This window comes from Budorcas taxicolor, chromosome 19 (genome assembly GCF_023091745.1).
Source record: "Budorcas taxicolor isolate Tak-1 chromosome 19, Takin1.1, whole genome shotgun sequence".
NCBI lineage: Eukaryota > Metazoa > Chordata > Mammalia > Artiodactyla > Bovidae > Budorcas > Budorcas taxicolor.
In genome coordinates this window covers 24431844-24447615 of record NC_068928.1, presented here as the reverse complement: position 1 = coordinate 24447615, position 15772 = coordinate 24431844, and the positions used below count along the sequence as shown (strand labels likewise).

The window sequence follows — 15772 nt, the reverse complement described above, 5'->3', positions numbered from 1 at the left end:
GGCTGTCCTCTCAGCTGTGGGCATCCCTGGGCCCCTCTCCACCCCCTTTGTTGTTCAGTCTCTCAGTCGTGTCTGACTCTTCGTGACCCCATGAACTGCAGCATGCTAGGCTCCACTGTCCTTCAATAATATCTCCCAGTTTGCTCAAATTCATGTCCATTGAGTTGGTGACGCCATCCAACCATCTCATCCTCTGTCACCCCGTTCTCCTCCTGCCCTCAATCTTTCCCAGCATCAGAGTCTTTTCCAATGAGTCGGTTTTTTGCATCAGGTGGCCAAAATATTGGAGGTTGTGAATAGTAGCTGAAGCTACTTCAGCTTCAGCTTCCAGTGAATATTCAGGGTTGATTCCCTTTAGGATTGACTGGTTTGATCTCCTTGCAGTACAAGGGACTCTCAAGAGTCTTCTGTAGCACCACAGTTTGAAAGCATCAATTCTTCACCCACCCCATGCACTTGCCCAAACCCTTGCAGCCCCCACAGTGAACTCCCGGCTCTCATCTGTCCCCTCCAGCCCCTCTTCCACCCTGATTTTCAGTGAGCTTACAAAAGCACATCTGACCCCACCCCTCCCTGCCTTAGTGCAGGGTTTCTCAGCATCAGCACCATCGGCTTCTTGGACCAGACGATTCTCTGAGGCAGGGACCGTCCTGTGTACTATAGAGTGTTCAGCAGCATCCCTGGCCTCTGCCCACCAGATGCCATTAGCACCCCATGGTTGTGACAGTCGAGTCTACGGATATTGCCGAATGTCCCTGGGGGGCGAATCCCTGGGCTGAGAGCACATGCAGTACCTTCCATGGCTCCTCAGAGAGACTTCAGACCTCAGCCTCCCGCAGCTGCCTCCTGGCTGCTGCTCCCCATTGCTGCCCGCCATGTCCTCAGCCTAGACTCCTTCTGGACCCACAGGGCCGTGGGCCCAGGGTGGAGCGGTGGGGAGAGGGGCATTGGGGGCTGAGCAGCAGAGACCAAGGGTCATGCAGGGAATGGAATCCAGAGGGTGGTTGTGACTCCTGCTCCCAGCCCTGCCCTCCAGCCGGCAGGGGCCCAGCCAGCTAAGTCTGACCATCCTGGCCACTCACTGTCCTTTGGAAATTGAGGACTCTTGGAAAAGTCTATCCAGGCCGGTGCCCAATACAGCCAAGCCAAAAGGGTTCTGTTACCCCCTCCTCAAGACAGATGGACACACAGAGGCCTGGAGAGGATGACAAGTACCCACTTGGGCCAGGAGGTGGGAGCAGACTGGAACCAGGTCTTCCGCCTCCAGGCCTGGGCTCTGGCTGGTTCTCTGACCATGGTTCTCTGAGCAGAGGGCCATGAACCTGAGATTGTAACAGGATCACCTGGGCGGCTTCAAACACAGACTGCTGGGGTCCACCCCAGTTTCTGACTCAGCAGCTCTGGGATGGACCCCAGGAATTTGCATTTCTAACAGGTTCCCAGGTGCTGCTGCTGCTCTTCTGGGCCCCACACTTGGAGAACCACAGTCAAGCCACCAGTGGCCCCACGACCCTGACAGTGGGTGGGGTGGGACGTGGGCTGTGGCAGTCACTACCTGGAGGGAGTAGTCACCAAGCCAAGGCCTTCTGAGAGCAGACCTCTCCAAATCCAGGGCTCCCCAGAGGTACTTCCTCCCAATCGGGAGTAGATGGACCCAGAGTACACAGGAAATGGCAGGTAGACCCTGGCCCATAGCTGACACTCACCAGCTCTGACCCCGACAGGTCCTGGCCTGGTTTGAGGAGGGCGAGGAGACCACGACAGCCTTCGTGGAGCCCCTGGTCATCATGCTGATCCTTGTGGCCAATGCGATCGTGGGCGTGTGGCAGGTGGGAGACTCGGGGCTGCGGCTGCATCCTGGGGTCTCCCAGCTGCTAGGTGTCACCTTCACCTGGTCCTGGAACCCTGCAGGTCCTTCTGCTTGCAGATCCATCCCAGGCCCCAAGGGGTGTCCTTCCAAGGGGGTGGCCTGCTAGGGCCAGCAGAGATAGATAGCCTTCCTGCCTCTGCAGGAACGCAACGCAGAGAGTGCCATCGAGGCCCTCAAGGAGTATGAGCCTGAGATGGGCAAGGTGATCCGCGCGGACCGAAAGGGTGTGCAACGCATCCGTGCCCGGGACATCGTCCCTGGAGACATCGTGGAAGTGGCAGGTGCTTCGGGGTATTCTTGCATTATGAGACGCTAATGAGCCCACCCTTCTCTTTCTGACTGTACATTGTAGAGGGGGGCTGTTGGATCCCACTGCAGCTCTTTAGCCAGAACCCCATCGGATGAATAAGGGGACTGTAAGCCAGGGGACAGCTCAGCCCTGCCTGCCAGCCCTGGCCTTGGCTTCTGGGAGCCCTGCTGGCTTTCCTGGGAAGGGGTGCCCAGAGCCACACTCAGCCAAGCCGTTCTCCCTCCACAGTGGGAGACAAAGTGCCCGCTGACCTCCGTCTCATTGCCATCAAGTCAACCACGCTGAGAGTGGACCAGTCCATCCTGACCGGTGAGGCCCAGAGGCCAGGGGATGGGAGAACTTCACACGGGGCTTCTTGTTTCTTTTTAAACATATGTATGTATGTATGTATTTGTCTACAGTGGGTCTTAGTTGTGATTTTGATCTTTACTTGCGGCACGTGGGATCTAGTACCCCGACCAGGGACTGAACCCAGGCACCCTGCAAAGGGGAGTGCGGAGTCTCAGTCACTGGACCACCAGGGAAGTTCCGGGCTTCTCATTTCTGATTCTACATCCAGGTGAATCTGTGTCTGTGACCAAGCACACAGATGCCATCCCAGACCCCAGAGCTGTCAACCAGGACAAGAAGAACATGCTGTTTTCTGTAAGTGCCTTATAATAAAAATAATAGCATTTAGATGAATCAGTTAAAGCCTTATGGGAAAGAACCTCACAATCATTGAGAATACGTGAAAATTTCTAGTAATAATAATAGTTGTGTTTAGTGGAGGCCGTGTGCTTGGCCCTGTTCTAAGACCTTTACCTGTATTCATTTATTTTATGCTTGGATCGCCTTTGAAATAAGTATACTTGTCTGCATTTTCCAGCAAGGAAATAGGCACCGAGAAGTTAAGTAAATTTCCCAAGGTCACACAGCCAGTGGGCGGCGGAGCTGGGATGTGGACTTGGCCATCTGACCCCAGAGTTTTTCTCCTACCTGCTAGGCTTACGCTGCTCGAAGCTGGAGAGGGGCAGAGCTTGTGTACAGCCATTCAACAGAATCCTCTAGAGAGACGAGCATTGCCAGAATGGTGGAGGATGTCAGGAACCGTTTGTTTCTCAGATAAGAAAACTGATCCCTAAGACAAGACACCAGGGAGAGTGTCTGCTCAGGGAGAGTGATGGGGTTCAGCTCTGGGGGAAGGGGTCAGCCCCTGTGGCCCCAGAGAGACCTAAACAGTGATGCTCATGGTCTGCCTAGTAACAGCCTGAAGCTGAGCACAGAAGCCGCAAAGAGTGGTCAAGCCTATTGGCAGTGGCCCTGGGTGCTAAGTTATAAAGTGTCCCCAGAAGTGAACAGAAAGGGAGAAAGTGATATTCACCTGCAGCTCTGCTTGAGGGGAGCGCCTCGCCAAGGTGACCGGAAGCCTTGGATAAGCTGCTTTGGGTGGGGAGGGGACACCAAGGGGCATGCTCAGGCATCAGCAGCCGTCACAAGAAACTTTAAGGAGGGCGCTCTGGCTAACTGCAGGGCATTTCCCTGGCAGTGCACGCGTATTTAGTCGCTCAGTCATGTCCGACTCTTTGCGACCCCCTGGACTGTAGCCCGCCAGGCTCTTCTTCCATGGGATTTCCCAGGCAAGAATGCTGAAGTGGGGTGCCATTTCCTCTTCCAGGGGATCTGTCTCATCCAGGAGTCAAACCTGGGTCTTCTGCATTGCAAGCAGATTCTTTACCACTAGTCCCACCTGGGAAGCCCTTCCTTAGCAGAGGGGCCTGTATGTGGGGGCAGGAGCTGCATGGCTCAGGGCAGGAGAGATACTGAAGCTGCCAGCACCCACCTCTCCAGCCTTGGCACGGGGCACCCATCGGAAGGGGATGAGCTATGAGCCTCCCCTTAATAGCTGTTTCTCTCGCCTCTGCTGGACCATTTTACAGGAGAGGACACGGAGGCTCATGCTGGCCAGCCCTTGCATCAGGGCTTGGGGATCTTCCTGGGGCCTTGGGAATGGATGTACTTAAGCTCAGATTTTCTCGATTCTTCAGTAAATACTGTTTAAAACTGTTAACCTGAGATCACAGCAGCACCCCTCTGTGGCTGTTTTGGTTGCGTATGATCCTCATTTTAATGGGTTGGTGCTGTGCTGTGCTGTCAATATCAGCTGTTGCTGCCTCTGTGCCAGACCCCATGCTGGCACTGGGAATGTGGCACCAAACCAAGTCCCTGCCTTCATAGAGCTGACACTGTCCAGGCGATGACAGTCATAACTCGAGACTACATAGCTGCGTCTGTCTGGGAGCGCCAAGTGACGTGGAGAAAGAGAAAGCCAAGGAGTGGGAAGCGAGCCCTAACCCCAGCCTGAAGGGGTCAGGGGTCCTGGTCCCCTGCTGAGGTGCCAACCAGCCCCTTTGCTTATCCCTCCCTCGGCCAGGGCACCAACATTGCATCGGGCAAGGCGGTGGGTGTGGCAGTGGCCACAGGCCTGCACACCGAGCTGGGTAAGATCCGCAGTCAGATGGCTGCCGTGGAGCCAGAGCGGACGCCCTTGCAGCAGAAGCTGGACGAGTTTGGGCAGCAGCTGTCTCGCGCCATCTCCGTAATCTGCATGGCCGTGTGGGTCATTAACATCGGTCACTTTGCCGATCCCGCCCATGGCGGCTCCTGGCTTCGAGGTGCCGTCTACTACTTCAAGATCGCTGTGGCCCTGGCTGTGGCTGCCATCCCCGAGGGCCTCCCGGCTGTCATCACTACTTGCCTAGCACTGGGCACACGGCGCATGGCCCGCAAGAATGCCATTGTGCGGAGTCTGCCCTCTGTGGAGACCCTGGGCTGCACCTCGGTCATCTGCTCGGACAAGACGGGCACGCTCACCACCAATCAGATGTCGGTCTGCCGGGTGAGTGGCTGCAGCCAGCTTGGGTGTTGCTGTGTGATGCTCGGCAGACTGGGCTACCTCTCTGGGCCACTGCCCGACTCCAGAGATGGAGGAGAGAATATGTGCGCTGTCCCATGGTGGGAAGCAGAGCACTAAGTGACATGGTGAAAACCAGTCCCATGGTTCTCCTGGGGCAGAGCAGCAAAACCTGGCTGGACATGCATCATTTGGACACCTGTGGGGTACTGGCAGGCCTCACAGGCCATCTGTGAACCTCAGTTTCCTCATCTGAAGTTTGGGTGTGCAAACCCTGCCAGGTGACCATAAAGGAAATAGGGGAGGGTCAAGTAGAGCCTGAGCATCTGAGCCAAGCCAGGCCTGGACCCAGGTTTTAATCCTGCTCCACTGTGACACTCTGTGGTCAGTGCCTGTCACCCGATACACCAACTCCAGTGACCTGGGAAGGGCCCAGGCAGGAATTATTCATTCCTTGGCACTCGATCCCAGATCCTGGGCTGCTGCCCACGTGCTCCAGGGAGTCTGGCTGAGACTCCAGCAGGTCTCTGGGGTAGAGGAATGGGTGGGGTGATGCTGAAGGCTGTGGGTTTCCCATTCTCCCAGGCCCCCTCTCCCACCCCTGCTCCCGTAAAACCCTGGAAACCCACGCCCTGTGTCTGAGACCTTATTTCCCGACAGAAGTGCACCACAGGCTGCCACAGGGGTGGGGGCACCAGCTTGCATGACCTGCTAGAATCCCTAGTAGGACTTCATTTGAACAGTCCTACTAGGGATTCTGAAACAAGGGTTTGAAAAACACATGAGCACACCCTGTGCCCCCCAGATGTTCGTGGTAGCTGAGGCCGGAGCGGGTACCTGCCATTTGCACGAGTTCACCATCTCGGGCACCACGTATGCCCCTGAGGGCGAAGTGTGAGTGCTCGGGCGAAGGGGCACAGGTGGGCGGGTTTACGGGTGGGCGGGGCTACGTAGGACAACTGTTGAGAGTTGTCATTGGCGAGGCCTCCTGGGGGTGCGGCCAAGATACTGGGCATCGCCCAGGGCCGGGGCCAAGAACCCAGTTCTGACCGCTCTGGCTCCACAGGCGTCAGGGAGAGCGGCGAGTGCGCTGCGGGCAGTTTGATGGGCTGGTGGAGCTGGCGACCATCTGTGCCCTGTGCAATGATTCAGCACTGGACTACAACGAGGTGGGCCCCTACCCACTTTCAGTGACTTCCCTAGTATCCAGGCGCTCAGAACAGACCTTTCTCCCAGAGTATCCAAGCTCCCAGGATTGGAAATCCCTGCCCCTTGGGAGTGCCACACCCCAGGAGCACTGCCATCCCCATCCACTCCACACTGCTCCTCTTTCTTCCTCAGTTTGGCTTTAGAACCTTGCTCTGGGGGTCTTGGGCTGTGGGGGACTGTAATGTAAAAGGTAGAAAGGGCAGGGATGCCTGGGAGAAGAGGTTTAGGGGACAATCGCTAGGAAGTGTTTAAAGCAAAAGGCACAGCCCAGAAACGGCCCACAGGCCACTATAACCTAATGTGATCTAGGCAGTGAACTCCTCCTTGGGGCTCTTCCTTGTGGCTGGAGCAGAAGGATGGTGCACATGGGAGGCTCTTTGCCCCTGAGTGGGGGCACTTGGCCAGACCAAGTCAGTCTGATGCCCAGCTGAGGGCAGCAGACAGACAGCAAAGGGTTTAGAGCAGGGGAGTGATATGGTCAGATCTGCATTCATAGAAGATCACCTAGGTCTCAGGGTGGAGGACAGAACAGACTGGGCAAGACCAGGGCCAGGGAGCCCTGTGTGGTCATCTGGGCCCGAGAAGTGTCCGCTGAGTCCTGGCTGGGGCTTCAGGAAGAGGGGAGTAGGCGTGAGTTGGAGAGAGTTTGGAGCCAAAATCCTGGGACTTGGTGACCGGTTAGGTGAAAGAGGGAGGAGCTCAGGTAGCTTCTAGCTGCCATTCTGGCTGGGACAGTCACTGGAGTGGCACATACAGAGAGATGGAGGTAGGCTGAGGGTCGGGAGGGGATCAAGTCCAACAGGCAGCAACTGCGTGAGTGGGCGTGGAGCTCAAGAGGGAGGTGGCAGTGACCTGGGTGGGCACTGGCTGTTGTGAGCCCATGAAGAGTGGTGGAGGCAGGGGCATAGGAGGCCTCAGGGAGAGAAGAGGGAGGAAAGCAGCAGCGCCTGGGAGCTCCAGGGGTCAGGGAGTGAGTGGGAGGTGGGACCGGGCACCGCCCCGACCCTCACTCCCTGTACCTGGGCCCCCCTAGACCAAGGGTGTGTATGAGAAGGTGGGAGAGGCCACGGAGACGGCCCTGACTTGCCTGGTGGAGAAGATGAATGTTTTTGACACGGACCTGCAGGCTCTCTCCCGGGTGGAGCGAGCTGGCGCCTGCAACACGGTGAGCAGCATGGGGGGCTTGACCACAGTTTGTGTGTCTGGGGCTTCTGGGGCATCGGGAGAAGGGAGAGAGGGGAAGGAAGTCCTGGGAGCCTTCTGGGAGGAGGAAGGACCTCAGATGCCTACCTAGTAAGACTGGTCTAGGGAGAAAAGAGAGGAACAGCTGAGTGTGGGCAAGGACTTGGAGTCAGAAATTACCCAGCCTCGTCAGGAAATGGCAACTTTGGGGCATTTCTGGGGCTGGAGAGGGAGATGGAGGCGTTGAATATCGGGGTTAGAGGAGGATAGATTCAGCACCATGTAGGGAGCAAGAAGCTCTTCACAGGGTCGAGCAGCTGGCGAGGAAGCAGCCAGGATCGCTGGCCCTGCCCCTCACGCCTTGACCTGCCTGGGCCCCGCAGGTCATCAAGCAGCTGATGCAGAAGGAATTCACCCTGGAGTTCTCCCGAGACCGGAAGTCCATGTCAGTGTACTGCACGCCCACCCGCCCTGGCCTGGCATCCCAGGGCAGCAAAATGTTTGTGAAGGTGGGCCTGCCCGACCAGCCTGGGGCCTCTGCACACCTGGAGTCCCCGGGGGCCCGCTCTCCAGTCCTTTGACGAGCCAGAGCCTGCAGCCGTGGGACACTGGGGGAGGTGGGAGACCCTTGGCAAAGGGATGCTTCCAGAGTGAGGGTGGTCAGCCTACCACGGGGAACTGGGAGGGGGGACCCGGTGTTGGGCAGGTAAAACCTGGGCCAGATGCTGAGGCCTGCCCCTCCCTGTGGTCCCAGGTCTGATCTGAGAGGCACGGCCTTGCTGTATGACCTCGGGGCCACCATGCTCCCACGTGGGCCTTGGGTCCCCGTCTGAATAGCGGGTCAGGCTAGACTGTCTCAGGAGCCCTTTTGCTTCTGATGGGGACTGTTGAAGTGGTTGGTGTCCACACTTGGTGCTTTGTGTCTTGGAAACGGTCCTAAGGAGCAAAGGAAACAGCTCCATCCAGACTCTCGTCCATAGTCCTTCCTGTCACTGATTTTGAATCTGAAGTAGGAGTCAGATTAAAGCAAAATCTTTAAAATCTGCTTTAAAACCTGCAGTGGGGGGGTTTAACCTGTTTTAAAACAAAAAGCTTCTGTATTGGGAGTTCGGGCTTCTTACAATACCTAGTGTTTGACCATATGTGTACACATATATATGTATATTCACACGTGTGTGTGTGTGTATATATTGTATGTATGTATGTATGTATATGTATCAAGGGACTTCCTTGACATTCCAGTGGTTGAGACTCCGCATTTTCACTGTAGGAGGTTCAGGTTCCATCCCTGGTCGAGGAGCTAGGATCCCGCATGCCCTGTGGCTCGGCCACAAAAAAACAAACAAAACCCCCCTAGTGTTTGGGGTACCTTTTGGGGAGAGGGAGGAGGCACTGGTGGAGGATTCAGAGGTTCTTTCCAGGCCTGGGACGAGGTCCAGGGTGCGACCCCAAGGCCAGTGAGAAGCCTGGCATCCCACGACCACCCTCCAGAGCCACATCCCCCACACCCTCAGCTGGGCCGTGTTTCTGGTCCCCCAGCAGGGCTCAGCCCACTTCCCGATGCAGAGCACTCTACAGAATTGGAATCGTGGAAGCACCAGCCTGGCAGGGGAGCGGAGTCTGCAGGAGGGTGCCATTCCCACCCTGTCCCGCAAAATGCTGCGTCAGGCCTTCTCAGCTGCAGGCTAATTGCCGGGGTGGGGGGATGTTCTGCTGGGGGCTTCACACTGCATCACACTCTATGTCAGCCCCTCGTACCCTCTGGGCTCTCTCACAGTGGGGCCCACTTGGTTCCTGCACCAACCTTCTTAAAGATGGATTCTGTTGCGTCCCTTATTGTGTGTCCCCTTGGGTGACCTAAATTACCCGAGATCTAGGCCTCAACTCACAGCTAAGCAGGAGGGAGGGGAGGGGTCCCGACTGACCGAGTTGTCTCCTCCCCTGTCCCACTCCTGCAGGGGGCTCCTGAGAGTGTGATTGAGCGCTGCAGCTCAGTCCGTGTGGGGAGCCGCACGGTACCCCTGGACACCACCTCCAGGGAGCAGATCCTGGCCAAGGTCAAGGATTGGGGCTCAGGTTTGGACACGCTGCGCTGCTTGGCACTGGCCACCCGAGACAAGCCCCCGAGGAAGGAGGACATGCAACTGGATGACTGCAGCAAGTTTGTGCAGTACGAGGTGGGTGCTGGGACCCCAAGGCTGTGTGTCCACCTGTAATATGAGGTGGGTGTGCAGTAGGAGGTGGGTGTTGGGGCCCCGGGCCCGTGTGTCCACCAGCAGCGCTGGGCAGGTGGCAGGTTGAGGATGGGTCCAGGCCCCGCTGGCATCTGCCCCCTCCCTACAGACGGACCTGACCTTCGTGGGCTGCGTGGGCATGCTGGACCCTCCGAGGCCCGAGGTGGCTGCCTGCATCGCACGCTGCCACCAGGCAGGCATCCGTGTGGTCATGATCACAGGGGACAACAAAGGCACGGCCGTGGCCATCTGCCGCCGGCTTGGCATCTTCGAGGACACGGAGGACGTGGCGGGCAAGGCCTACACAGGCCGCGAATTCGATGACCTCAGCCCCGAGCAGCAGCGCCATGCCTGCCGCACGGCCCGCTGCTTCGCCCGGGTGGAGCCCGCCCACAAGTCCCGCATTGTGGAAAACCTGCAGTCCTTTAATGAGATCACCGCCATGGTGAGGCCACAAGCTGGGAGCCTGGGGGGAGGTGGCGGCCTGGGGTATGGTGGGAAGCACTAACCACAGGGCTTAGAAAGAGCAACTGGCCAACCCCTGCCTCTGCTTCATTCTTATTTTTCCCAACATCTTATTTCAAAAAATTTCAAGCACAAAGAGAAATTGAAATGATGTTTATAGTGAATGCAATCTAGAGTCTATAAATAGCATAGGTATATTTGCTTTATCACATACCTGTCCATCTACCCACTTTTAACCCATCTTTCTTAATGCATTTCAGACTCAGTTGTAGACATCAGTGCACTTTGCCCTCACACAGGAGAGGGAACTTTACCGTCAACCCATGAGGTTCCTTTACACACCTTCTCCATCAGGCCACAGCTCGAAATCTCTGCTCTGATTTTTTTTTTTTCTTTTGGCATCATGGATTATTTTGCCTCTCATGGATTTTCACATGAGTGAGATCATACAGCATTTGCTGTTTGTGTCTGGCTTTTTTTCTTTGAGGTTTATCCGTGTTGTTGAGGGATTCAGCACCATGATTTTTTGCGTATTGTTCAGTGGCATTGCACCGCATAATACCAGTCTCTTCATCCCTTCTCCTCTGGATGAACACTTGGTTTGGTCTCAGTTTTTGCTTTGTCTCATTTTTGATTGCTGACCTCTTCATCAACACTGATCTTATTCTTAACCTTGATCTCACTCCCCGCTCTTGACCTCAGTTTATAATCTTGACCTGCAGCCTATCCCAGTCCTTTACGTTGACCTGATAGTGAGCTGGGCACCAACCTTGACTTGACCACAACTGTAAACTTGTTCTTGGCCCTTATTTTTGACCTTCACACTGATTTGGTCCCTGACCTCAACCTTAAACACCTTAAACTGATCCTTTACTCAGTTCAACCTGATATGGGTTCCAGTCTTCACCTGGGCCCTGATCTGATCCCTGACATTGACTGCCCCCCAACAGTCTATTACTTTATGCTGACCTCAACTTTGATCTGGCCTTCAATCTTGACCTTGACATCAACTCTAACTTCTACCATGACATCATTCCTGATAGGGTCCATAGCCTGGACTTGATCTCTCCCTTAATCTAATTTTTTTATCATGAACATGAGTCCACTCTTGACCTTGTCTTTCACCTTGGGCTCCAACCTTCCCCTTAACTACAACCCCTAACTGACCCTTGACCTGGGCCATGACCTTCACCTCATTCCTGACTTGACCTTAACTTTGTCCTTAACCTAAGTCTCATTTTCTACCCCACATCCCACCTTGATTTCATCCTTGCCCTCAATGTTGACTTACCTTCTTCCCGTCCTCACCTCACCATCTTCTCTGACCTTCAACTTGACCTTCTTCTCAATTTTGTCCTTGTCTGCACTCCCTGCCCTGTCCTTAGCCTCAGCCCCAGATCAATTTCTAGGCTCATGACCTCACCGTTGGTTCCATTCAGCTGTCTGCTTCCTCGGGGACAAGCCCTAACCTTGGTGACAGGCTGAGGGAGGGGAGTCAGGCAGGTGTCAGGGAAGTTCCTCGGGTGTGAAACCCCCTAACCTGGCCCTCAGACAGGAGATGGGGTGAACGATGCCCCAGCCCTGAAGAAAGCGGAGATTGGCATTGCCATGGGCTCTGGCACAGCCGTGGCCAAGTCAGCAGCGGAGATGGTACTCTCAGACGACAACTTTGCCTCCATCGTGGCTGCGGTAGAGGAGGGCCGGGCCATCTACAGCAACATGAAGCAATTCATCCGCTACCTCATCTCCTCCAACGTCGGCGAGGTTGTCTGGTGAGGCCCTATGTTCCGTCCTCCCAGCCCTCTGGACCAGCTGTGGATCCCCAGGACAGGGAGACTGCCTGGTTCTGGGATGGGGCTGCAGGGATGATGGGACCCATGTCCTTCCCTGGAAGACTGGGACCTTCCAGAGTCTCACCTCAGGGTGGGCAGGAACGGGGACACCCCATCATTCTCCAGAACCCCTGATGTACCTTAGTCCCCAGGGTGGTGCTGGAGAAATCCCTTGGCATCCCTCCAGCCATGACCTTCTTCCCACTTTCAGAGTCCTGCGAGATGGGAGAACTCACCTCACCTTTGGGCAGTAATATGTTCATGTGTGTGCACATAGGGTGTGTGCCTGAGTGAGAGGCGTGTGTACACGTGTGCATGTGACTTCCTGTTCATCTTTGGGCATGAGTACAAGCACCGAGGATTTGTGCTCGCATGTAATCGCGTACACACTTAGGTTCACGTGTGAGTGACGCCTGTGGCGAATGGCAAGTGCACGTTTGCCTGGCCATGGAAGAATTCTGCATCTGTGCACGTCAGGGCAAGCGTGTAGATGTTTGCTTGTGTTTTGTGGGATTGTGTGTCCTGCACTAGGTTTTTTGCACACACCTGTGAACAAATGTGTATCTGCTCAGGCGTGCACTGTCCACATGTGTGTGTCTGTGTGTATCCTAAAGAGAACTTGTTCCCTGTCCTCAATGGGAGAGGCCTAAAGGGCGGGTCTATCCAGGCCCCAGAGCTGAGACTGGGGGTTCAGGGGTGGCCCAATGTGACCAGAGTGTATGCACCCACTTCTCACTCGTGCACACACATCAGAACTAGCAGTGTGGGGCGGGGCTGCTGCAGAGACAGTGGGGGGCACTCCCGGGCCTGGGTGTGAGTAGCAGCTGAACCTTCCATTTGCTGGGGGCTCAAGCCCACAACTCTGGTTCCAGCATCTTCCTCACAGCAATTCTGGGCCTGCCGGAAGCCCTGATCCCTGTGCAGCTGCTCTGGGTGAACCTGGTGACAGATGGCCTGCCTGCCACAGCCCTGGGCTTCAACCCACCAGACCTGGACATTATGGAGAAGCGACCCCGAAACCCTCGAGAGGCCCTCATCAGTGGCTGGCTCTTCTTCCGATATCTGGCTATTGGAGGTGAGTGGGGCCCCAGCTTTCATAGGGGTTCCTGGAGTTTCCTAAGACCCTTGTATCAGTTATACTTACAAACTCCTGACCAATATGACTCAGCCTGGCTTATGTCAAGAGAAACTATATGTGGACTCTTGTAACTAAAAAGACGAGGTATGCTTCAGGCATGTTTGGATCCAGCCCTCAGACTGTCATTGTCATATTTTAGCTTGGCCTGAGCTTCATTCTTACGCAGGTGCCCCTTGGGATGGCAGGATGGTTGCCAAAGCTCCAGCCCTCAGACTTGGCCCATTACAATCCCAAATAAAGCAGAAGAAAGAGTCTTATCCTAGGGCTCCTGTAGAAACAGGATGAAATTCTCAGGCCTGTTCTCCACCCATGTTGTGTCACTGCTTATCTCCTTGCCAATCACTGTGGCCAGGGATGGAGCAGATGCTGACTGCCCATCAGGGCCACTGCTGACCCGGAGGGAGGTGCTGCATACTAAAGGGAGAGAGATTCAGCAAATTATGGGGAAAGGGAAACAGATGCCAGAAAACCACAGGCGTCCCCTATAGCCAGTTTCTTCCTGCCCTCCCCGCAGTGTACGTCGGCCTGGCCACAGTGGCTGCTGCCACCTGGTGGTTCCTATATGATGCCGAGGGACCGCAGGTCACCTTCTACCAGCTGGTAAGCAAGGGATGGCCAGGAAGCCCATTGGGGTCATCTGAGAGGTAGAACTCACAGCCCATGTTGTTGTTGAAGTTCCAGGATAGAGGGCATCCAGAACCCCACGGGTGGCCAGTGGCTGTCCCTCCCCACCCCTGCACACTTGTAGACACCCGCCACTTAAGGAAACAAGCTCAGAAGCCGCCAGAAGCCCAGAGACAGGAGCACAGCCCCCAAGCCAGAGAAAATGCTGCTCGCTTCCCCTGTCATTCAGTTACAGAGGGCCTCAGGGCTTCACTGCCCGGAAGCCTTACCTTTATTGGGAAACTTCCCAAACATTGAGGGCTCAGTGATCGGAGCACCTAAGTGGTGGAACTTTTGGCAGAGGGTCAGGCTGAAGTGATCAATAGTGGAGAGAAGGAATCTGCCAGGCTTTCATAGCCAACCTGTCTCTTGGGGAAAGAAACCATTGACCTCTTGAAGTCCCCTGGCTGGCAGGTGCACACCACAGGCCTGGCTTAGTTCACCCAGCTCTGGAAGCAAGCAAGGAGACGCCACCTCCATCCTGACCTCAACTGCTGTCTGTCCATCTGTCCCTCTGTCTGAGCAGCTAACGCATCTCCTTTGCTTGAAAGAACCGTTGCGGCAATTCTGGCCAGGCCAGTGGTGGGTTTCTGGTTTAAAGGAGAGAGCTGCCTGGATGTAGACTTTCCTTCCTCTGGTGTGCTTGCCTTTCTATTTTCCCGTAGACAGAAGAGCTCAAGAGAGGGACCCCGACCTCCTGCCCCTGTCTTGGGTGTGTCAGGGAAACGCAGTCTTCCCCACCGCTGGGGGCAGTGTGAGGGCTCTTTCCCGGGTTTACAGCTAGGTGCAGGCAGCTGGGGGTGCTTTCTTTCTCCCACCAGCCCTCAAGCACATGGGGCTCCCCTCCTGGCAGCAGTGCAGAGCCTAGGCCCAGACCCCTATCCCAAAGGCTGGTGGCCCCCAGCCCTCGGCGGATGGATGAGACACCTGCCCCTGCAGCTCCTGTGGGGGCGCCAGGTGGAGAGTGGGGGCGTGCTGACCGTCCTGCTACAGCCTTCCTCCTGTCCCATCACTATCACCATCCTTTGGGCTATGAACCCCAAATCCCCAGGGACCTCCCCCCATGTCAACCTTCTGAGCAGTCCCATACAGCCAGCTGCATACCTCCTATGGGATATCCCATGGTCCCAGTGCACTCATCAAGTCCGAAGTCAAAATCAGTTGCCTTTTTGCAAACAGTTCGCTCTTCTTCCATGTGCATCTCAGTTCCACCTTCTCCCTGGCCACCACACCATACCCCTGGAGTCCTGCTAGACACACATCCCACACCCACCAGCAGTCCGTCCTCAGTCCCCCTAGGGCCACCTTCCCAGCTGTCCTCGGGTCATTCCATTTCTCATTTATCGACTTGGGCGAGAAGTGGCTGTTAGGCACTGACTGTGCCAGGCACAAACTGCTAGAGCAATGGTGGTGACTGAAATGGCAGAGTATCTGCAGAGAGTGTCCCGTCTGGTGGGGGAGAGAGCCAGGGAAATGGGCGGTCACACTGTACAGTGAGCCATGCTTCCGCAGAGAAAAGGCAGGAGGCTGTGGAACTCGGAGGTGGTCAAGACTTAGACCTAAAGTAGAACTCTCAGCTGCAGGTGTTGGAATTTCAGGAGAGGTGCCCGGAGCCCCGCTAGCATTCCTGGAGGAATGCTGAATAAAGTCAGGAGAGTAGATCCTGGATCCCGGCTGCCCAGGTTCACACCCTGGTTCTATCACACACGAGCTGTGTGATTTGGAACAGGCTACTTAACCTCTCTGTTCACTTCTCCACCCATATAAACTGGGCAATAGACCCTGCCTCATGGGGCTGTCCAGACGATTACCCGATTACCCCGTATAAAGTGCCTAAACCAACACTTGGCACGTGGCAAGAGCTATGTAAATGTTAATGAAACCCAGAGGGAGGCTCACAGGTGAAGGCGAATGGGAAATAGCCAGGGAGGCCAAGGGAAGGAGTAGGGAGAACAGTAGCTTCACCCAAAGACACA

General features: G+C 55.7%; 1 protein-coding gene across 1 annotated transcript in view; it reads left to right on the top strand.

Moving 5' to 3' along the window:
• Positions 1-15772, top strand: part of ATP2A3 (ATPase sarcoplasmic/endoplasmic reticulum Ca2+ transporting 3) — a 33026-nt gene that overhangs the window by 10675 nt on the left and 6579 nt on the right. Inside the window, exons 4-17 of the mRNA XM_052658877.1 lie at positions 1725-1829; positions 2013-2151; positions 2409-2489; positions 2740-2825; positions 4594-5058; positions 5879-5967; positions 6140-6242; positions 7316-7447; positions 7848-7973; positions 9423-9641; positions 9808-10143; positions 11715-11935; positions 12868-13070; positions 13648-13733. Of these exons, the coding sequence (XP_052514837.1) occupies positions 1725-1829; positions 2013-2151; positions 2409-2489; positions 2740-2825; positions 4594-5058; positions 5879-5967; positions 6140-6242; positions 7316-7447; positions 7848-7973; positions 9423-9641; positions 9808-10143; positions 11715-11935; positions 12868-13070; positions 13648-13733 (2391 nt within the window). The remainder of the gene's footprint in view (positions 1-1724; positions 1830-2012; positions 2152-2408; positions 2490-2739; positions 2826-4593; positions 5059-5878; positions 5968-6139; positions 6243-7315; positions 7448-7847; positions 7974-9422; positions 9642-9807; positions 10144-11714; positions 11936-12867; positions 13071-13647; positions 13734-15772) is intronic.